The sequence below is a fragment of the Rhineura floridana genome, chromosome 4, assembly GCF_030035675.1.
Source record: "Rhineura floridana isolate rRhiFlo1 chromosome 4, rRhiFlo1.hap2, whole genome shotgun sequence".
Lineage (NCBI taxonomy): Eukaryota > Metazoa > Chordata > Lepidosauria > Squamata > Rhineuridae > Rhineura > Rhineura floridana.
Window position 1 is genome coordinate 86,421,697 of NC_084483.1, and position 23,695 is coordinate 86,445,391.

General features: G+C 41.0%; 1 protein-coding gene across 3 annotated transcripts in view; it reads left to right on the forward strand.

Moving 5' to 3' along the window:
* CDC40 (cell division cycle 40) overlaps positions 1-23,695 on the forward strand; it is a 59,901-nt gene that overhangs the window by 33,610 nt on the left and 2,596 nt on the right. For all 3 annotated transcript variants that reach the window (XM_061623600.1, XM_061623599.1, XM_061623601.1), the window contains exons 6-14: positions 659-755; positions 11,378-11,517; positions 13,591-13,665; positions 15,601-15,646; positions 17,662-17,763; positions 18,401-18,516; positions 18,757-18,890; positions 22,502-22,578; positions 23,498-23,642. In XM_061623600.1, coding sequence (XP_061479584.1) covers positions 659-755; positions 11,378-11,517; positions 13,591-13,665; positions 15,601-15,646; positions 17,662-17,763; positions 18,401-18,516; positions 18,757-18,890; positions 22,502-22,578; positions 23,498-23,642 — 932 coding nt within the window. The remainder of the gene's footprint in view (positions 1-658; positions 756-11,377; positions 11,518-13,590; positions 13,666-15,600; positions 15,647-17,661; positions 17,764-18,400; positions 18,517-18,756; positions 18,891-22,501; positions 22,579-23,497; positions 23,643-23,695) is intronic.

Consider the following 23,695-nt stretch of genomic DNA (forward strand, 5'->3'; position numbering starts at 1 on the left):
ACACGTGTACCCTGTCTGCCTGACAGCTTCTCCTCACAGTGGTGGCAGATTGATCCAAGTGATTTCCACATGAAGGTAACAGGACCTGCTGTGTCCAATCCCAGTTACATTAAAATCTTCAATTTGTCCATTGATTTCTATGGGCAGTTTTCACTTTCGCCTCCGGGGTCGCTTAAAAATAGCATCTCTGTGTGAACCAGGAAATGGCCTATCCAATCATTGAGAGGTTCTCCCTGTCCTTTTTTTATCTGTATGTCTTCCTCCCTCCTCCCTTTCCAGCTGCTGCATTTCATTTCCTCTGCCATTGGGTTTTCTATTTTTTTTTCTCAACAGTCAGCATTCCATGGGCACTGAACAGGCTCGCTTCTGATTGGACTGTTTCTGGGGTTCCCCCCAGGATTTTTGTACTTTGGAGTTACGTGTAGCTGTTGCTGTTTTGACTACATAAGCAATGAATTGAATCAGAATGAGAAGATAGATGATGTGTAGAGTTTATTTTGTGAAAATCTGTTTCCAGACTGTGCAGTTTACTGAGGTTTTATTTAAAATGTGGTTTTTTTGAGATAACCTTTTTTCTAAATAGAATTACAATAACAATACTGTCCCAACATATGTTGAAGAAACGAGAATAGTAATTCTTAATATTTGGGCTACTTAGGAAGAGCAGAGGGAACTGGATGAAATAACAGCAAAGAGGCAAAAGAAAGGCAAACATGAAGATGACAAACCTGGAGAAGAGAAGACTATTTTGCACGGTAAGTGCTTTTTGTGGCGAATCATCTGCATTTCTTGCATCTACTCTCAAACATTTGTTCGTAAGAAAAGTGTTCATTGTCGTTTATTTATATGCTAGTCATTCTGCTATGTAGGAAGAAATGATCTTTAAAAGAAAACAGTGCCAGAGATGCAAGGGGGGGATTCAGTAAGGAAGAAGCTTAGAAACAGCCTGGTTTTGTTGTTTCGGGTAACACAGGAAAGAATTTCAAGATGTGGCTAAATTTAGCTTGTAGGCATATTGCATTATTGGGAACACTGTGGAAATGTCATTTGCTTGTATATTCATCTCAAATGTCAGTTCCTTGTATTTTAATTTGGCAGCCTCCTTTTCTTGGCTGTCATTTGTGCCATACAAAACTTTAGGGTTTTTTTTACATTTGTCAACTTTTAGATTATCTATGTGTTGCTAAATCCTGCTTCATTTTCAACAATAAAGGCTTGCAGCTTTCATTGTTCACTGCTAAGGCTTGAAGTGGTCATTTTAAAGATTCAGTGCTGATGTGGAATTAACTCCATGATTATGGAGAACAATCTTCCTGTTCCCTAGCCCTACATCATAATTTTTTTCAACTTTATGCTTCCCTCCTCTCTTCCTCTGCCACTTCAGTGTATTATCTCTCCTAAGATACGCACATGTGATGGGACTTGGTTCTTCTCCCCTCTTTTCCATAGAGTCGTAGAGTTGGAAGGGGCCTGTTCAATGCAGGAATCCAAATTAAAGCATACATGAAGGGTGGGCTGTTGGAGAGACCACCACCTCCCTAGGTAATTGGTTCCATTGTCATACCGCTCTAGTTAGGATGTTTTTCCTGATCAGTCAAAATCTGGATTCCTGAAACTTGAGCCCATTATTCCGTGTCCTGCATTCTGCATTCTGGGACAATCGAGAAGAGATCCTGGCCTTCCTCTGTGGCAATCTTTCGAATACTTGAAGAGTGCTATCATATCTCCCCTTGCCAAGGTTAAACATGCCCATTTCTTTCAGTCTCTCCTCATATGGCTTTCTTTCTAGTCCCCTGATCATCCTCGTTGCCCTCCTCTGAACCTCTTCCAGTTTGTCTTCATCCTTCTTAAAGTGCAGTGTCCAGAACTATGTACAATACCAAAGAACTAATACTTCATGCAGTTTGGAAACTTTCCTTCTGTTAATGCAGCCTAAAATAGCATTTGCCTTTTTTGCAGCCACATCACCCTGTTGGCTCATATTCAGCTTATGATCAACAACAATCCCAAGATCCTTCTCACATATAATATTGCTGAGTCAAGTATCCCCCATCTTATAATTGTGCATTTGGTTTCTTTTTCCTAGGTGTAGAACTTTGCACTTACTCCTTTTGTTTCATTCTGTTGTTTTCAGCCCAATGCCCCAGCCTATCAAGATCCCTTTGAAGTTTGTTTCTGTCTTCCAAGGTGTTAGCTATCCTTCCCAATTTTGTATCATCTGCAAATCTGATAAACATTCCCTGCACCTCCTCATCCAAGTCAGTAATAAAAATGTTGAAAAACACTGGGCCCAGGACCTAGCCCTGCGGTACTCTGCTACCTCTCCCCAGTTTGAGAAGGAACCATTGATAAGCACTCTTTGAGTACGATTCTGTAGCCAACAGTGGATCACCTGATAGTTGTTCCATCCAGTCCACATTTAGCTAGTTTGCTAATCAGAATATCATGGAGCAGTTTGCCGAAAGCTTTGCTGAAGTTGAGATATATTACATCCACAGCACTCCAATAGTCTACAAGGGAGGTTACCCAATCAAAAAATGAGATAACATTAGTCCAGCAGCATTTGTTCTTCATAAATCCATGTTAGCTTCTAGTAATTACTGCATTGTTTTCAAGGTGCTTATAGACTGACCACTTTATAATCTGCTCTATAATTTTCACAGGGATCGGTGTCAGGCTGACTGGTCTGTAGTTCCCAGGTTCCTCCTTTTTGTAGACAGGGACATTATTAGTCCTCCTCCAGTTATCTAGCACTTCACCCATCCATGATTTTGCAAAGATAACAGAGAGTGGTTCCAAGAGTTCTTCAGCCAGTTCCTTCAATACTCTAGGATGCAGTTCATTGGGCCCTGCAGATTTGAACTCGTTCAAAGTGACTAGATATTCTTTGACCATTTGTATATCAGTCTCAAGGTGCAATCCTTCAACTTCACATTTGCCAGGAGGGTCATAGACCCTCTTTTGGGAGAAGACTTAAGCCAAAGCAGGAATTGAGCACTTCTGCTTTTTCTTTGTCATCTGTTATCATTTTGCTATCCTCACTGAGTAGCTGTACCATCCTTTCTTTTCTGTGTCTTTTACTGTGGATGTACCTGAAGAAACTTTTTTTGTTCCCTTTGGCATCCCTCACTTACCTCAGTTCATTCTCAGCTTTAGCCTTCCGGACACCATCCCTGCAATTCCATGTTACCTGTCAGTACTCTTCCTTTGTGGCCTGGCCTTCCTTCCACTTTCTGTATGTGTCCTTGTTTGTTTTCAGGTCATCTCTTAAGTTTTCTGTGAAGCCACATTGGCTTCTTTTGCTGTCCTCCCCCTCGTTTCCTTCATGGAATTGTTTGCCATTCTGCCTTTAGAATTCCCTTTTCTAGAAACTCCCACCCATCTTGGAGATCTTTTCTCATTAGGGTCTCTTACTTACTTACCATTCTTCTGAGTTTATTCAAATCAGCTTTCCTGAAGTCCAGGGTGCACATATGGCTGCTGTCAGCTTTTGCTTCCTTAAAATCAAGAACTCAAGTATAGGCTGCTCACTTTCTCCCAGAGTTCCCATAACTGCCACTTCATCCACCAAGTCATCTCTGTTAGTTAGAATCAAGTCAAGGATAGCTGACCCTCTAGTTGCTTCCTCCACTTTCTATAGGAGAAAGTTACCTCCAACACAAGTCAGGAATTTCTTGGAGGTGCTGTGTTTGGCAGAATTTGTCTCCCAGCAGATATCAGGGTAATTGAAGTCCCCCATTACTACTACATCATGCTTCCTCAAAACATTGGCTATTTCCTTTGCAAAAGTTTCATCCTCGTTTTCTCCTTGATTGGGTGATCGATAGTAGACTCCAACTACCATGATCCTTTTATTTTGTCCCATTTATTTTAATCCAGATACTCTCGGTGGAACTAGCAAGATCATCCTCCTGTATTTCTGTGCAGGAATGTATATTTTTAACATATAGCGTGACTCAGTTGCTGTATTCCAGTCATGGGAGTCATCCCATCATGTTTCAGTTATACCTATCAAGCTGTATTTACTCTCCTGTTTTAAGAGGTCAAGTTCGTCCTGTTTGTTTCCCATACTCTGGGCATTAGTATACAGGCATTGAATACCATGTGATTTACGGCCTTTTTATGAAGACTATTACTGGGCCCTATTAGAACCATCCCTCAGTTCCTCTTACTGTGCACAAATCTTTGTTAGTCGTTACCGTCAAGTTTACGTCTCCCTCCCCCTTAGGATTCAGTTTCAAGCTCTGCTGATAAATTTCTCCATGCTGTGGCCAAACACATTCTTCCTAGTCCTTGTGAGGTGCAACCCATCACTTGCCAGCAGTCCATCTTCCAGGAAGCATAGCCCGTGGTCCCAGAATCCAAATCTCTCATGTTGGCACCACCTTTGTAGCCAGTCATTCACCCGGAGTATTTTTCCCCCCTTTCCGTTCCTCTTCTAAGTACTGGAGGGATGGATGAGAAAACTATCCTGGCCCCAAAGTCCTTGAGTTTCCTTTCCAGAGCTTCAGAGTCTGACGTGATTTCTTTGTAGCTCCACTTGGCAGTATCATTTGTTCCCACATGGATGAGAAGAAAGGGATATCTGTCAGTGGGCTTGGTGAGCAATGGCAACCCTTCCGTCACATCTCTAATCCATCCTCCAGGGAGACAGCATATCTGGCGAGTTTATGGGTCTTCTCGGCGTACTTCAGTTTCAATCCCACACAGTAGGGAGTCTCCCACCACTACTTCTCTTCTTCTTGTCGTGGAGCATAGTTTCATTGTCTTTGCTTGACTGAGCTTCAGCCTCTCTTGCTGTCGTGTGGGGTCTCCTGTAATTTTCCCCCTGCAGGCTGTCCTCCAGTCTCATCCTGAAGTGCCTGGAAGTGGTTCTTTAGTTCCACTGGTGAAGGGTGTCTTCTAACTCTTCTGCTCCTAACTGTCACCCTTTTCCACAGTGTTTCCTCAAATATTTTGTTGCTGTCCACAAGAGTCTCCTCTTCTGCTTCAACATGCTGCTGTTCTCCACCTCCTGTACTTCTCCTTGCTGTTGTTCCAGCATTCTATCTAAGAACTCTTCGTCTTCTCTTGTACTCTTCAGTGTGGCCACCCGCCATTCTAGGCCCCTCACTTTTAATACAGTCCTCTCGCCCACCCTCACAAATACAATGACATACTACAAAGTCAAGTCTGAAACGGGCGTTAAGTGAAGTTAAAATACAGTGTGTTAGTGCATTTGCCACTGTGTGGTTCCTTCCTTCTCCACGTAAATGTACTGCCTTCAAGTAGATTCCGACTTACGGTGACCCTATGAATAGGGTTTTCATGAGGCTGAGAGGCAGTGACTGGCCCAAGGCACCCAGTGAGCTTCATGGCTGTGTGGGGATTTGAACCCTGGTCTCCCAGGTCGTAGTCCAACATCTTAACCACTACACCACACTGGCTCTCCTCCTTCCCCATAGACTGATGAATATGCAAACTGCAAAGATGATCTCTAAATTGCTTCCCATGGTTTTCTTTTTAAAAGAATAGTTTCTGAAAATCCAAACATTGCAGTCAAGTAATTTTGTGGCAAATGTGATGTTACTTGATGTAGAACTGGGCATTTGATGTATAAAGATTTGAACCCTTGGGTATAGGAGAGGCACCATTTAGCCTATAGAAATTTAAATTGTTACTTTGGAGTTATGAAAAAGCCAGCTAGAGTCTAGTATTTAAGATGTAGAATTTGTGTGTCTGGACAGGAGAAGTTGGTTTTTGAGCTGGATATTTAGTTTATTATTCATTTGAATCACTGGTATCCTAACCCTGTATTCATCCATGAATACACCAGTCTCAGCAGCAGAAGGACGTGACTGGAGAGGTCCTACAATTTGAATAATTTCTTGGCATTTTGGCTATACACCATCCCACTCCTTAGTGGCTATAAATCATCTGACTGAGGAACATTATCGTAGAGAATGTGAGTTATGAACTTTCACCTCAATCATACTCTGTTTTGAGGAAATTGAAAAACGCTGTCGAGCGGCCTTGAAGATCAGATAGCAGCCGGGGAGTGGCGTATTATCTGTTGGCCAGGCAAAACAAGCCAGTGCAGCTGCTTAGAGCCGAGGCCATTATTGCGAGTAACAGGAAGCAATAAAAAGCAATTTAAAAACATCATAGGAATTAACCCTAACTATAACTATACCATCAAATCTTTTAATTACTGCTGCTAAGGATGGTCCTCACGAGAAAAATGTACAAGGATGGGGTTAGCACACAAGAAAATGAAAATAAATTCAAATCTCCAGAGAAACTCCCACAGTCGATAGACGGGTTTTGTAAACAAAACATACGAGGCTTACAAACGAAAACTTTGAAACAACTTAAAATAACCCAATTTTGCATTCATAAGAACTCTATACAGGAACCCCCATCTGCCTCATCCCCCCTTTGGACTACTCCGGATTCAAAAAATTTAAAAGACCCACAGCCTTTAACTAGCCCCGACGCAGTTTGCTCAAAATTTCAGCCTAGGACTTCCTTTCATACTTTCTCGGATTGGTCACTTGATTCTAAGGTATTACATCAACTCCAGGACCCTCCTCTATCTACCACCCCAAATTTAGCGATCGAGCTAGCACAAGCTGATATGCTATTTACCAAAGATAATAAACTAACTTCGGTGAGCCCGTCTACTCCGAAGAAGAGGCCTTCAGTCTTAACAGATTATCTTCCTGAAGACCCAAATCCTGTCCAGGATACCGACCCCTTGGAAATGTTTTCCACAATCCCCGAAATTCCCTTTTTTCTTTTCCACCTGACATCATTTGCGGATCAACTAGGGATGATAAAAAACTTTCTCGCAGAGACAAACAGCCTGTTAAGAACTTTAACAGAAGAATTTTTAAAAAACCCTCTTCTGGCCAACTCCACTTTTACTGAGGACAAATTCCCTCCGAAAGCCACCTCAACAATATCAAAAGAAGAAAAACCTCACAAACATAACTCGAAGAAAAAGTATTTTAGAAAACCGCAAAAAACAATTAAATCAAAAAATATAAAAAATGTGAAGCGCCTTAAATATCGGAAGATGAATTTCCATAGACTGTTTAAACTACTCGAGGAATTACTTGCTTTAGAACGATCTAAAGGAATTTCAAATCGGACTGACCTGTCCCAAGAAGCAGGAGCACATATTTTAACATCTCAAGTCCCTGTGCAGCAGGCAACTTCCCAAGCTCCACTTCCAGTTCCTGATGTTTTTTCTTCTTCTCATCGATCCTCAGTTGACCCTCTCATTGAGGAAAACCTAGATGCTCATACATACTGGAAACTACGACTTAGCCCCAAGACTTTAGTCTTGTCTCAGGTTACCATATCACCTTTCATCTAATCGATATGACAATCACAACCCCTTCAATATCAAGACATATATTCATCATTTTTTGCAGACTCAAAATTTACATCTGTTTAATTTAAATGACATAATGAAAGCTGAAATTTTATCAAAAGTGCAGCCTGGCATGTCAATCCTACTCACTTTTAAAACTAGTAATACTGTGATCTCGCTTTTGAACAATAGACGTCGCTTTAGCAATCTGGGCATTGGACTGCATAGACATTTCATTAATGTTGCCAGCCCTCACCCTTTAATTTTGAAACGCACTTCTATGAATCAACAACCAGTCTTGACAGACCATTTAGCTGCATTGCCATCTAAACCTATCATTCCAGCTGACACCCCCAGATATACTGCTTCTATCTTAGATCCCCAGAACATTCCCCCAGCTACAAGACAAAAAAAGACGGCCAATGAAAAATCACCACTAAATTCTGACCACTACCAATTTCAATCTCCAAATTTTTTGGAAGACAAAGTTGATGACTTAACATCTAAATTCTCCAGTTTCTCTGATAATGTTCAAAACGACATCATCGACAACCTTCAAAACCTCTTGGTAACTTTACAGAATAAACAATCTTTGCCTCATTTTGAGACCGACACTGCTGATATACCCTTGAAAATTTCCCCTAACTCCTCGCCCTTGACCCTCGAACTAACAATAGAAAGACGTACTAATTCTATACATCCATCATGCTGAATCACTGAGCCAGGACCATATGAATCAAATGGATCCTCTCTAATATCCCCCAGTCTCAAAAAGGCGCGGCCCAACGCTAGTGTGATTAGATCTATACCCACTGTGCTAGGTAAAGGAAGACACAATCGTCAAAACAGTTCTTGACTTCAAATTAGCTCTCGTCCATCTCGCTGCTTAGCCACGCTAACTCGAGTGCATTTAAAAAAAGAAATATGCTACTGTGAAAATATACTAACACATTCAGACTACTCAGTTTTATTTTTTAATGCGAGATCAGTTAACAACAAGACTGCCATTATCTATGACCTTATTAAAGACGAACATGCTGATCTTGTATGCATAACTGAAACCTGGCTGGAAGATGTAGGGGGTGTTAATCTAAATTGCCTCTGCCCCCCAGGATATTCCGCCTTCCATCAATCTAGATTAGATAATCGTGGAGGGGGTGTAGCCATTATTCACCGCAAAGCTATTTCTCTATCTAGGCTATCATCTCAGTACCATCCTGGTTTCGAATATCTCGGTTTAAAATTTAATCACCAGAATCCCACTGTAATCCTATTAATCTATCGTTCACCTCACTATTCAACTACCTCCCTATCTGAACTACTTGACCTAATTTCAGGTTTGATGCTGGAATCCCCGAATCTTCTAGTGTTAGGAGATTTCAACATCCATGCAGAATCTTTCTCCCTAAGATCAACAAAGGACTTCATGACTTTGATGTCAACTCTGGGGTTCCAACAATTAGTACGGACCCCAACTCACACAGCTGGCCACACCCTTGACCTTATTTTTCAGCCAGTTTCAGATACGAACGACTTTCAAATTTATGATATTGTCACTTCCTCATTGTTTTGGTCTGACCACTACCTGATCCAATTTAAGTTATCATTTATGCCTTCTCCAGCTAAGGCGCCGCCTCCTATCAAATTATATCGCCCCAGAAGATTATTAGACCAAGATGTATTCTTATCCAGACTCAAAGACTACCCCGATGTCCATTCGGGAGAACCAATTGACATTCTTACCAACATCTGGAATAATAGGTTGTCTGAAACAATAGATACAATTGCCCCTCTCCGTCCATTGAAAATGGCCAGACCTAAACCTGCTCCCTGGTTCTCAATAGAACTGTTAAAAATGAAGCGTGTTTATCGGCAATTAGAGCGTCGTTGGCAAAAGACAAAGGATCCACTTGATCGGGTTGCTGTCAAAAAATTCGTTAAAACTTATACCTCAGCTAGACATGCAGCCCAAAGATCCTTTTACTCAACGGAAATTGCTTTAGCGAATAATCAACCAAAAGAACTTTATCGCATAGTGAATAATCTCCTGCATCTGCCACAATCCGCTTCGCATACAATTCATTCTCAGGCTCGCTGCCAAGAATTTGCAACATTCTTTGAGGCTAAAATTGATCAGATTCGTTCTATCTTAGATCATACCACCACAACAGACGAAAATAATACTACATCTGAAACTCATGACTCCTCTCTTTTTTCTACCTTTCAATTTGTTTTCCCTGAAGACATCTCCCAATCTCTGAAGGGTATGAATCCCACTACTTGCCCACTCGATCCATGCCCTTCCTGGCTCATAAAAATATCTAGAGCTGAATTAGCTAACTGGCTCAGTGTAATTGTCAACTCCTCCCTCCAACAAGGCTATTTACCTGAATGTCTGAAGGTAGCTATTATTACCCCATTATTAAAAAAACCTTCTCTTGATTCCGCACTGTTAAATAATTTCCGTCCAGTATCCAATCTGCCTTTTTTGAGCAAAGTCATCGAAAGAGCTGTAGCCACTCAATTACAAACATTTCTAGACTCCACCTGCGGCTTCGATCCCTTTCAGTCTGGCTTTAGGCCGAATCACGGAACTGAGACAGCTTTAGTTGCTCTAATGGACGATCTTCGGCTAGAACTAGATAAGGGTAATTTATCCCTGCTAGTTCTATTAGATCTATCTGCCGCTTTTGGTACTATCGATCATGACATCCTTTTAGATCGCCTATATCAAATAGGATTTAGAAGTATAGTCTTACAGTGGCTCCACTCCTTCTTTAGAGGGCAGGACTCAGAGAGTTGCCCTTGGGGATTATCATTCCACACCCTGGCCTCTACGGTTTGGCGTCCCACAAGGCTCTGTCCTGTCCCCAATGTTGTTTAACATTTATCTGAGACCTTTAGGTAAGATTATTCAGGAATTTGGAATTCATTATCACCAATATGCGGACGATACTCAGCTCTATTGCTCTTTTCCATCGAATGCAAAAGATGCTGTCTATCCCCTTAATCAATGTCTTGTGGCAGTACAAAACTGGATGAACAGGAACAAACTAAAGTTCAATCCAGAAAAAACAGAGGTCATTCTCATCGGAAAAAGTCCTCCACAAGAATTAGGCAATTTACCTTCACTAGATGGAGTTCTCCTTCCCCTAAAGACTCAAGTCCGTAGCTTGGGCATAATTTTGGATTCAGCTCTGACCTTAGAACCCCAGATTACGGCTGTTTCTAGAACGGCTTTTGCTAAATTAAAACTCGTTCGTCAACTTCGACCGTTTCTGGGAATGTCTGATTTAAGAAAAGTTACTCAAGCACTAGTGACCTCGCGATTAGACTATTGTAGTTCCCTATACATCGGACTACCTGCAAAATCGCTCCGACCTCTTAAATTAGTTCAAAGAGCAGCAGCAAGAATGATCACTAGAACCAGTCCGTGGGTCCACACCACGCCCCTTCTTTATCATCTACATTGGCTCCCCATCAAATTCCGGCACCAGTTCAAGATTCTGGTTCTAACATTTAAAGCCCGACACGGATTAGCACCGATATATCTGACTAATCGTCTTTCTGAATTCCAGTCTTCCCATCCTACCAGATCGACCACCGAATCTACTCTGATTGTTCCATCAACATTTACCATCCAACACACGGCTATCAGAAATAAGACTTTCTCGGTTGCCGCTCCCTCCTTATGGAACCAGCTTCCGCCCGAGATACGACTTTCCACTTCTATCATCGATTTCCGGCGCCGGATAAAAACATTTTTATTTTACCAAGCTTTTAACGTCTGATTGAAAATGTTGTAAATAATAGAAAATTGTTTTAGTAGATATACTTTCATATTTTTTAATTGCGTTATTTAGTATTTTGTATTGGACTATGCCTTACTGTTCTCCGCTCTGAATTCTAAATTTTTTGAACTAGAGCGGAATATAAATCCATTAAATAAAATAAAATAAATAAATACTTGAAAGAGATTGTAAATCTGCATGCTCTGTTTTTGTTTGATTTCTTTTGCAGTCAAAGACATGTATGACTATCAAGGGAGGTCCTATCTTCATGTTCCTCAGGACGTTGGAGTCAACCTACGTTCAACAGTACCCCCTGAGAAATGTTATCTTCCTAAGAAACAAATCCATGTATGGTCTGGTCATACAAAGGTAAAGAACAGTTAAATCATTAAGTTTTCCTTGTTCATGCTTCATTTTTTTCCATTACCTCTGTGTTTTTTTTAGAACTATCTCTCAAATTTTTTCATTTTCAAAAACCGTCCTGTTGACACAAATTGCTTGATTACACGTGTCTGCTTGTATTAAATCAGTACCTGGCTATCATAAAAAGATAATGTCCTCTTCTGATATCTTTCTAGTTTGCGGTTCCTTGTCCTAAAAGAAAACAGGTACTTTGAGTCTGTGTTATCCCACATTTGCAGTCTATCCCTGTGCTAGTTCTAAGCGCATGTAAGCAATTTTTAAAACCATTGGGTTTGGGTCTGAGACCCAATGTACTAGGGCAATTCATGCATGGAACCCTGTAGAATAATCTTTTTTGATTTTTCATGATCTCAAGAGACTTGTGCATATAGTTAGAACTGAGTAAGAGTTTTGGGGGAGGAATTCAGAGCTAATTTCAAGGCCTGTTCCAGGGAAGGGGAACTTGTGGCCCTCAAGATGTTGTTGGTCTCCCATTAACCCCAGCCAACTAACCAATGGTCTAAGATGGGAATTCTACTCCAACAAAATCTGGAGGGCTACAGGTTCCCCATCCCTGGTTTCTTCCCTTGATCCAGGCGTGCACAGATATTTATTGCTACACAGTGGGAAAATCTTCTGGTTTTGTACACAGCATGAGTTCACTGATGCTCTACTTTCAGGGAATGGAGAAATCCCATCCACCCAGTAATGTACATATGTGAAAACAGCCAAGTGTCCAAAGTGTTGTGAATACAACATTGTATGCTTGCTCAACAAATTGTTATACTAGCTAAATTATTTCCTTTGGCAGCAGGGAAGGTATATCTCTACAAAGCAGGCAGGGTGGATTCTGACTTATTCCAGTTCTCACCTGTAGTTTAGTTCTGGTGTCATTAGGTGCATGTTGGTGTTAGTTTGCCTGAAGGTATGTAAATACCTTTTCGTTCAGAATTGTGAATATTGAATTTCTCAGTCTACATAGGCCATCATTCTTTCACTCTTAAGTAAAAATGTAAAATGATCCTCTTTGGAATTTCAGTTGTGTGTTCTTTTTTTTTTCCACCAAAGTTCCAACCCATGTAAATCCTCTGAGATCTAATTCTCTCAGACAATTAGTCCCCTAACTCATAATTCACTGTCATGAGTCTCTGTTAGTGAACTTAACTGGCTTTCATTATTCATACAGAGGTTATTTACATATTTTGCTTCGGTAGTCCTCACTGGACAGTTGATAAAATCACAGGAACACGCTTCTAATTCTGTCTTGCTAATCTCTGAGACTTTCTCAGAGAACTTGTAGAAATTCAAAGGAATATATGGAGCTGCCTTATACCAAGGCATAGCTTCCTACACTGACTGGCAGGTCTGCAGAGGGGATTTTCCCAGCCCTGCCTGGAGATACTGGGGATTAGACCTGGGGCCTTCTGCATGCAAAGCATGCGCTCTCCCCTACCAGCACCAAAAATGGCGTAGAGATTATTCCAGGAGCATTATTCCTCAACCCTTAGCACATATCTCTGTCTTTGAGATGTGCATGTTCGTATCGTATGCTTACCGTGAATCCATGAGAAGGCAAAACCAACCCAAAGCTGTGGACAAAATTGCAGAACTTGGAAGTGGTTCATTTAGATTTGGAGTACCTGCTTGACAGCTAGGAAGAATATGATGTAAGGCAAAGTGTCCTAGAGATATTCTACTGATAAGGGTATGCTCTTAAAAAGCAGAGCTTTTTATTCATAAATAAGAACAAAAGTGTCATTTCAAAAGACTGATAGTGTTTTGAAAAGGAATGATGATGCAGCCATTCCAAACCCACCATACATGTTTCCTTGTAAGAGGTTTGGTAGGCACCAGTGCAGCTTGTACTCGATACAATATCAGATAGCCACCTGTTGGATTAGCAAATAGAATTGTTGCATTGCCAGGGGCTGTGTTGACAGTGGCAATGGCAGCCACCCATTAATAATGAAATCCTCCTATAGAATCTGATATAAGCATGTTAGAAAGAAAAATATTATACTTATTTCATTTTATTTCAAGGGAGTCAGTGCTGTCAGACTGTTTCCTCTTTCTGGCCACCTGCTGTTGTCTTGCTCCATGGACTGCAAAATTAAGGTGAGCACTTTTTAAAAAAATGTGCAGGTGATGCTTACAGATGGTTATATTCACATCAAAATGTATTTGGGTATGCCTCTCCTTTGACACTCTTTATCAAGGCAAATTCCGTTGCTGTTGCCTTTTTGTTCGACTAAAATAATATATGGGGTCATCCTGGATAATAGTTTTTGAAAGACTCTTGGAATCTTCTGTTTATCATGGAAGAAATACAGTTCCTCCTTTGTTCACTTCAGAGTTTACCTAGTGAAATACAAAACAACAAAAAATTGGTACAGCAGTAGGAGTCTGACCGTTGTATACTTACCACAAAGAAATGCTAAAATAGTTCAGTGTACATGAAAGCAATGAGGTTGTTGTAAGAACTTGGGGGGGGGGTGTCTCCCTTTCCTTACCAATGGCTTTTACGTACCATGTAGAGCTCAAGTCATATGTTCTGGTAACCTCTTAATATTACCTCTTGCTTACTTCAGTAATGACGTCTCTCATCAGCCCAGCTTACTCTGCACTGACACTTTACTCAAGCAGACTTTTAATCCAGGTATTTTACCCAAGCAGCAATCCATTTCCATGAGTGAGGGAAAGACATGTACACCAGCCTCTCTACAATGCAAAGAAATTGCTGCCTGGGTAAGGTACCACTCTGCACCTGAAGTAATGTGTGCAGTTAGTGCTTTTTGTGGAGGCCTGGGTGGATAATTGCCCAGCTCTGTGCCCATACTGTGAATGAGTACTTACACTTAGGATAACATCTTTTAAATCCCACACAATTTGTGTTACGTAGGGTACTTTAGACCTCTGTTCTTACATTATGCGAATTCCTTTTTTTTTTTTAAGCGTAGTTTTTCATTTAGCAAATGTTCTAAGGTTTTCCTTTTGCCAAGCAAGAATGCCACATGCCTGGCTGTTGAGTTTCTCTATACTTACGTATGTGAGCATCAAACATTTTGGTGGGGCACCTTGTGATTTGTTAGCATGTAATGCTATTTGTAACGTTCACACTGAACCACAATTTAGCACCGTATGCGTGAGCTGCAAAGAGTTGGGCTCGCATGCTTCCCCTATCCTCCCCTCCGACTTCCACATAGATAGGAGAAGAACGTTGTCCGAGATTAGTTTCACTTTCAAAGAATGTTGCCTTGCTTTGTTGTACAAACCAGAAATTGTAGTTTAAACAAACTCTAGTTAATTTCAAAACGAGCCAATTTGGGTTATTATGAAACTGGTTTGTTTAACAAGAGCTTCTTGTAAGCCAGAGTTTCTAGTCTGGACCACATAATAAATCAGTGTCCTTTGAAAGTGAAACTAATCGCCAGTGCAGTTCCCCCACCCATGCAGGAGAGGGGAAGAGAGCACGTGTGCAGGTAACCCTACATCAGCAGCCAAATGCAGCCCTTTCAGTCTGGCCCTCAGGATGTTTCCCCAGACAACCCCTCACCAGCCCTGCTTTGCATCCTTTTTTGAGTATTTTTGCCTGCCTGGAATGTGCCCTTGATTTGAACTCCGGTCATACTTTTTGCTTGCCTGGATAGAGGACAGAGAGCAAAGTGTGAGTGGATGCAGAAACTAGCCTAGTGTACAAAGGTAAAATTCACATTGGCTGTTCTGCCCATGTTTCCCCTCTGGCTCTGTCCACCACTGGCATGTGGCCCCTGGAAGGATGGCCAAGAGGGGAAAGGGTGCTTGAGATGCAAAAGGTTCCCCATCCTTGCACTAAAACCTTCTAGTTTAGCCCTGCTTACAGCCATTGAGATGACTTGAAACTGTTTTTATGGATGTTTTGATTGTTGGTGTTTTTAATGTTAAGCTTTGTGGAAAGAAATTCATAGATGAAATAAGATGAGTTTGTTTTAAGATAACTATAAACTGTTTGCACTGGCAATTTTACTTGCATTTGTTTCTTAATGTAACCATACTGTAATTTATTTCCCCCAGCTCTGGGAAGTATATGGTGAGCGAAGATGCTTACGAACTTTCATTGGTAATCTTTTTTTTTAAATTAACTTTTTTTAAAAAATTCATAGCTTCAGATTTCAGTCAGGTACCTTCTTTAGCAATGAGGTCAGAACTTATGTGTGCCTCAAGTGAATAATTAGAAGTGATGGATGCATCTAAGAAAATAATTATGTGTATGAGGGCTCAAAATCCTCTCTTCAGTATAGTTCATTCAGGTTTGGTGCACTTACATCCCAAGCAAAAGAATGGAATGGTACCAGATGGGAGCTGGGAGAAGCTCCCACCCTGACAGATAGCTCAGTCTGCCTCTCCCCCCTGCCCCCACTGGATTGTTTGGGGGCAGCTTAATTGAAAGGGAAAACCAACTACTTTAAAGAATATATGTTTAGGATGAAAGCATTAATGTGAAATATACTTTTTTAGAGATCTAAAATGTCAGACAAAGTTTACTCCCCAAAAAAATGCATTTTGACCTTTCGGTGATCCCACCTTCTCCCACCCCCCAATATTTGTTTCTAGCGCTGTTGGCTTACTGTGTGCTGGATTGCTCATGTTGGTAGCATAAATAACATAATGCTTTGGGAGCTGCACAACAAAATACAGTGTTAAGCCAATCAGCTCAAGTTAGAAAAGTTGATAATAGTTGTATTAAACAATTATTTTTGATACCTGTAATGGAGATCCTTGTGCAACTATCCATAATAAAGAAATAGCATTCAGTTATATTGTACTAACTAAAGCTATAAAGCCAAATTCACTACCATATTGTCTATTTTCACTGAAATGAAATGGACATAGAAGTGAGGCCAAAAGGGAAGAACCATGGCAACATTATGTAGACTTGGTGGACAGATAAAGTGCTTCTGCCATTTGGCATAAGATTTTTCTCCCATTTCAGAACTTAGAAGTTTAACTGGCAAACTACCACCACGTAGGGAGATGTTTTACAACCAAAACCCAACTGTCTCTTATTTCTCGTCTTATCTGAAAATAGATTTAAATGTTGTCCAAGCTAGAGAAAGTGGGTGAAATCCAGGGGTCTCTGTCCAGCAGCAGAATGGACACAGTTTGTGGAATGGATTCCCCTTCCCACATGCAATCTCTGTGCATCCCCAACAGGGCTGGCGTCAGGTATGACTGAGTCCTTGGGCATCATACTGCCTGGGCCCACAGCATCATACTCCCCAACATCCCCTTCCAATGCAGGCAGCATGGGGCTTAAATAGACCTGCCTGCCCCACATGCCTCCCGCGTCAGGGACGCCCCTGTCACCATCTTCGGTGATGGTAGATATGCACATACAGTGTGCTGTGGCGGCAATGAGGGAGGTAGGTGGGGTGGGCAGACTTCTTAAAGCTCATGCTGCCTGTATCAGGGGGTGTTGCGTGGGAGCTGTCCCAACGCTGGCACAGATCACGGAGCAGAAACTCCATCCTGCCAGTCCAAGGAGGGGCCCTCAGCCAGGGCCTGACCTGACTGCCCATTGGCACTGGACCTGACCCCCCCTCCAAATCTGCATTGGATGTTTGGGGGACCCTCTGGAGCAGATTTGAGAGGGCATAGAGGGTTGAAGGGTGACGGACAGGAAGATGAAGTCCATTCCATTGGATGTCCCCTATGGAGTAGTATGACACTTCAATCACTAAATAACTAGATCTCATCTTGATTTAAGAGCTGAATTTCTATTATTGAAAAAAATCTCATTGCAAAAATTTTGAAGTTAAAAAACACACAAAACAACATCCATTTGTCTCCCCTGTAGTCAAGAATATTGAAAGAAGGTGGTGAGATACCTTTCAGGGCACTGAACAAATGGTTAGTGTTCTTAATTTAACAGAATAACTGATAAGGGAAGGGGAATATGAAGATTAAAGACATGAATCTATGTAGAGGTAAAATGAGAGCTAAAGGGCTGGGGGGAGGGGGTGCTGTGAACCATATTGCAAATTGGACAACACGTATCAAATACCTGTTTAAGTACCTAAAGGATAAAACTCTGGTTCAGTTTCCTGTTAATACTATACTTTTTTTCTCTTGTAGGGCACAGTAAAGCTGTCAGAGATATATGCTTTAACAATGCTGGGAGTCAGTTTCTCAGTGCTGCATATGATCGGTATCTTAAACTCTGGGACACCGAGACAGGTAGATATATATACATGTTACTTTATCTAGTTTGATACTTGTATATTTGTAAATGACAAATATAACTGTTGAAGTGCGAAAGGATGGTAGTACAGTTCCTGATACATTATCATCTTAGCGCAGCTTTGCTTTCGGATGCATTAAAAACTGTTTTGAAATATGTTGGGTTCAAAAGCAAAAGTCTCCAGCCACGCAAGTCATAAAGTCATATTTATCAAACAGGGGAAGGAGATGCCACTCAGTAGTTGGGCAGCCTCAGTCCCTGGCAGCTCCAGGAAGGGCTGAGAAAAACCACCGTCTGAAACCGGAGAGTTCGCTGCCAGTCTGTTGCTGTGGACACTCCTGAGGTAGATGGCCGAGTGGTCTGACTCGGCGTAATGCAGCTTCCTGTATTCCAGTACTCTATGGAAAGTTCTTTTGGTGGCAAAGCCAGGTTTCTGGCTTCGTATCGCATGGAATTCACCCTGCACATCCTGCAAATAAATGCACATCCTTCAGAAATATAGGCTTAGGCTTGCTTATTAATTGATATTTTCAAAACTTTCATCTCACCGTAGACCCCAAAATACTACAGCAGAAAATTGTAAGAAGCTGCATGTGTGAATATCTTCTGTTCAGTGATATTCTTTTTCTGTAGGACAATGTATTTCAAGATTCACAAACCGGAAAGTTCCTTACTGTGTCAAATTCAATCCAGATGAAGATAAGCAAAATCTTTTTGTAGCAGGAATGTCAGATAAGAAAATTGTACAGGTAAATTAGAAATTTCTTAATTTTTTTGTAAAGATAATGCAGAAAAAAATTTGAAGTTCAAACTAATTGACCATTTTACCAGAATGCCTTCCTTGTCGTTGTAAAAATGATAGGCCATTTCTTTTAAGCCTTTTTTTAAAAAGATTACAAATCCATGCTAGAGAACTTTTCTGTTAATATTTGGAAATTCTTTTGGATCATTTTCTTCATATTTTTAAGTAGTTTGAACTTGTCTTGCAGTGGGATATTCGAAGTGGAGAAATTGTTCAGGAGTATGACAGACATTTAGGTGCAGTCAACACCATTGTTTTTGTGGATGAGAATAGAAGATTTGTGAGCACATCTGATGACAAGAGTTTAAGAGTCTGGGAATGGTAAGAGAAAGTGCGTCTGACAATGATTGGACAGAAAGAAAATACAATTAAATTTGGCATAGTGAAATGTATTCTCTTTATACTTTCCTCTCAGTATATTCCTGATGCCAACTGTTTATGCTGTTTTCCTATTAGTTTGTCCCTTCCCCCCCTCCAAAAAAGTTTAATAACGTCTTGACTTTTTTTTGCAACTTGCATACCTGGTGCTGCTGTAGAATCTAAGGTTTAGGATGTGGGTTGCAGTCTCTCTCCTCCCCTTTATTCAGAATTGATGATGTTGAGGCACAGTGCCCAGCTAAAGTCGAAGGGGGGGATTAATTTAGACAGTGCAGTGTCATAGCCTCCTTCCTAAACCTTGTTAAGCATGTATATCTGTCCCAGCCCTAACATGAAACCTAGGAGGACTGTAGCTTACTCTTATTAACAGGGATGTTGCAGAAGAAAGCAATGGCCAAATATGGTAAAGGAAGAGGTATGTTTTCAATTTCAGTCAACAAGGAGTGCCGAGACACAAACAAGGGGCCTTCACTCCCAGGTCAGAGACTGGCGTAATCAGAATGAAAACAAACCTTTGGTGGTCAGGTTTCTTTGGTAAAAATTTCAGAACCATTGCAATAAATTATTGGGCTGGGCCTTGGTTCGTTATTGACTCTGAGCAAAGAGCACCACCTGCTGGCTGTACCACTACCACTTAATGCTTAAAAGCCAGACTCTATTTTCCATGTGAACGTTTGTTGTAATCATGAGGAACAGGTAAATGATATACAGAAGCTACAATAGATGCAGTTAAATGAATTCATGGAGGATAAGGCTATTGGTGACTGTTAGTCATGACATCTGTGTTACCTCCGGTGTCAGAGGGTAGTAAAAATATCAGTAATTGAGTATCTGTTGCTGGGACTTGCAAGTGGAGAGAGCGATGCTGCACTTGGGTTCTGCTTGTGGGCTTCCAGGATGCTGGACTACATGGGCCTTTGGTTTAATCCAGAAGGGCTGCTCTTTTTTTCTTATAGATCTGTTTTAATTAGGCATTTAGACTTCATTCATTCATTAGATATATATCCCGCCCTTCCTCCTAGTCATAATGATTTTGAAAGTTGAATACTTTAAACTTAAGAAGAGCAGAATGTTTGCTACAGTGGATGAGAGATCAGTTGAGCATCCTGTTATGTACTGTGTACACAGATTTGATGTGCTCTTGCCAGGGTGAGGTAGGGGTTGTTTTTTAAGTATCACTATCTGCAAAATAATATCACTCCTTTTTCTTAAACGTGTAGGATTCTAGTAATGATATGCTGTATAAAAGCAGAATATGTAGTACTGAATTTATTTGCCATAATAAGCAAATCGGTTTGCACCATTTCATTTTTGTGTTTTAAAAGTGGTTGTGAATCTTTAAAACCCTTTCTAGTCTTGCTGTAGGCCAAAAGCACTGAGGGTAGAATCTGATTACTTTGAATTTCTATGATCTCATGGTTATATGAACAAAATTAAGCAGCAATTAACCTTCACGAGAGCATTTACACTCCATCTAATTTGTCATTAATGTGATGTATGTAAATGTTGTGGAGGTTAATGCAGCTATGTAATGATGTCTGCTTTGTTAAGTCTTCAGTGCCACCCCATAGAAGCTGCTGATATTTATACTGGCAATAACAATTCTCAAGAATTTCCAAAGAATATTTAGTTAACCAAAATTAAGCAATTAGCTGCTTTGAGCAGAATCATGAAATGAAACAAAATTCCAGGAGGAAATCCTCTATTTGTTCTACAGAGACATCCAAGTGTGCCAGAGTCCTTCAACTCTCTTCTGTTTGGGGCAGATATTCCCATGTTCAGATTACAAGAAAGGAGAACAAGAAAGACATGTTGAATTCTACCATTTTCTTTCTGAAAATATCTAGAGAGATTACTATGGACTATTTTGTCATTTATGCAAGACCATCATAGTTGCTACTCCTGAGATCGTAAAATCTAAAATTAATGCTTGGGGTGGGGTAAGCAGTGGTTGCTATAACTGTGATTGGTAGTAGATACACAACCATCAGAATTCTTTCCAGTTCTGCCATTATACGGTAAATTTACGATTGATTCATGCGGCTTCATGTCCTGCTTCTGAGGGTAGCACTGAGATTTCCAAATGCAAAGGGCAGCCATTGGCAGGGTTGATGGATGGAATGGGATACCTTTTGCCAATTAGCAACGGTGAAACTGCACAAGCAACAGTCCCAGAAAAGACCCTAAATGACTAGAGTGAGGGCTACAAAGAACTGTGTGAGGTTGAAGTCTCTCTTCTTTGCATAAAATGGAAACCAGCAGAGGCATCTTAAGGAGAGCTTGATCTAGTGAAAGCTGTGTGAGAGTAAAACATTTTAACAGCTGAGTTCTGAGTTTTATCTTACCTATATGCTGAAGGTTTTTCTACCCTATAATTAAGTGCTTAACACTTCACATAGTGCACAGTTAAACTTACTACCTCAAGATGTAGTGGTAGCCACTAAGGTCCAGTTTCAAAAGGTGATTGGAGAAATTCATAGAGGGTAAGGCTCTAAATGGCTACTAGTTGTGAGGGCTCTGTACTGCCTTCAGTATCGGAGGTAGCATGCATCTCTGAATATCAGTTGCTGGGGAACACCAAGTGGAGAAGAATTCTGTAGGCTTCCCATTGGCATCTGGTTGGCCACTATAAGAACAGGATGCTGGACTAGCATTCTGGCCTGACCCAGCAGAGCTCTACTTATGCTGTTATGTATGATGTTCAAGTAATCCAGTAATATCTGAAACTAAATGTCAAATGCTCCTGTACCTATCCTCCCTGACTTCTGAGGGCTGACTGAATAATAGACGCAGCAATTGTGTGTGGCTGTATTACTAGATATATCTAATCACGTCTAGACTCTAGACTAGAGCATTATTCAAAATAAACAAGTGGAGATCTGTGACACAATGTTGCAATGTACCCCCAGGCCTCAACAAGACTGCTCCTGTTCAGGGCTGTAGCTAGCCTAGAACCAGGAGCCTAGTAACACAATATGGGCTCCCAAAGGATAGGTTTTTGATGGGAGCGGGTAGAAAAGGGATACTTTTCCTTTCCAACCTTCCAGAAACCTTCCCCCACCGTGTGTGTGTGGGGGGGGGGGTGCGCCAATTCAGAGATAGCTACCCGGCCCAGACCTGAGTGCACTTTATCCCTCTTCATAGGGCTCTGAAGAGTGAGAGAAGAAAAGGGAGCTGTTTTTCCTCCCTTCCATGAAGCTTCCCCATATAGTATGAGGAGACTTGATGGCGCGTATCATCCCCCCTGCCTCAGCAGGGCGAGCCAGATCCTTATCTCCACTGCCACCCCCTTCCAACCTGATAGGCAGTGGCCCACCCACATTCTGCACTGGATGAATCAGAGTTCTATGACTGGAATCGGGGAATGAAAGGAAATGTATTGTTATGCATGGCATAGTTAGACACTGCAGGATTCAATATTCCATCAATAAATGCTAACCTACACGTTGATTAAGACTCCAGACTTGTAGGTCCCTGTCACCTCTCATTTTGTTGAATAGGTCTGTGTATATGTTTGCAGTGTTCCTCATCCATACACCTCTCTTCTTTGATAGGGACATTCCAGTAGATTTCAAGTACATAGCAGAACCAAGTATGCACTCCATGCCAGCAGTGACTTTGTCTCCAAATGGTAAGCTGACACTTTTATCTTCTTAGGTTTCTCATAGAAGGCTTTAGATATTAGCACTTAAGACTCCACGTTAAGTTTCAATATGGCAGAATACCATTCGGCGTCAGTCTTTACTGTCCTGTCACAAACATATTAAAGGATCTCCCCCCTTCTCGGTGTCTCGACTGCATGTAGTATGCATAATTGGGGCTTTCTTAAGCCACTACCATTTTTCTTTCTTTTCATAGTTAAACAGTAGGTTTTAGTAGCAAATTGCCTGGTCTGTGGAAAATTTAATAATGTTATAATGTGTAACAATAGATGGTTGACCAAAGCAAAAATGTATTTTGAGGAAGAAAGCTGGCAAGACTCTTGCAGTATCCAGTAAGTAGACTTCCTTGTCCACATTCCACCCCCAATCCCGTCTCCTTTTGTTAGTTTTTCCATCCAGTCCCATCATAGTCAAATATGGTTAGCATCTGTGATAGCTTCCTTCCTTCTTTCCCATGATGCCTGGAATCGCAAACTCATAATGACCTCCCTCTTCTCCAAACTAGCTGTTCATTTACACACCCTGTTCAGTGCCAGCTCTCTTCCCCATGCCAGCTTTGACATCTATTCCGGGGTTACCCATCTTTGCCATAACATACCTAGTTTGTTTGGTTTTTTAAAACCAGGAATTGCTTTCAAGGTTAAAATTGCATTCTCCATTGATGGTTAAACCAGTTATAAAAGAGAACCTATTGCGATATCAAATCAGTTGAGGTCTTGACTTTTACTGTGAGCAAACAGTTTCTAATTTTTAGACTTCACATCTGTTTTTTTAATATACTATCATTGGTGATCCTCAAAATGAATGAGAGTCAGAATTTGAAATTTAAATGCAGGAATTTATTTTTAAGGAGGCTGACAATTGCATCAATATTTTTACTCTTAACAGGAAAATGGCTGGCTTGTCAATCGATGGATAACCAGATTTTGATTTTTGGAGCTCAAAACAGATTCAGGCTAAATAAAAAGAAAATTTTCAAGGGTCATATGGTGGCCGGTTATGCTTGTCAAGTAGATTTTTCACCTGACATGAGGTATGCTTCAAATTGTTCATCTGCTTTATATGGGCTGTTATTACTCACCTGTT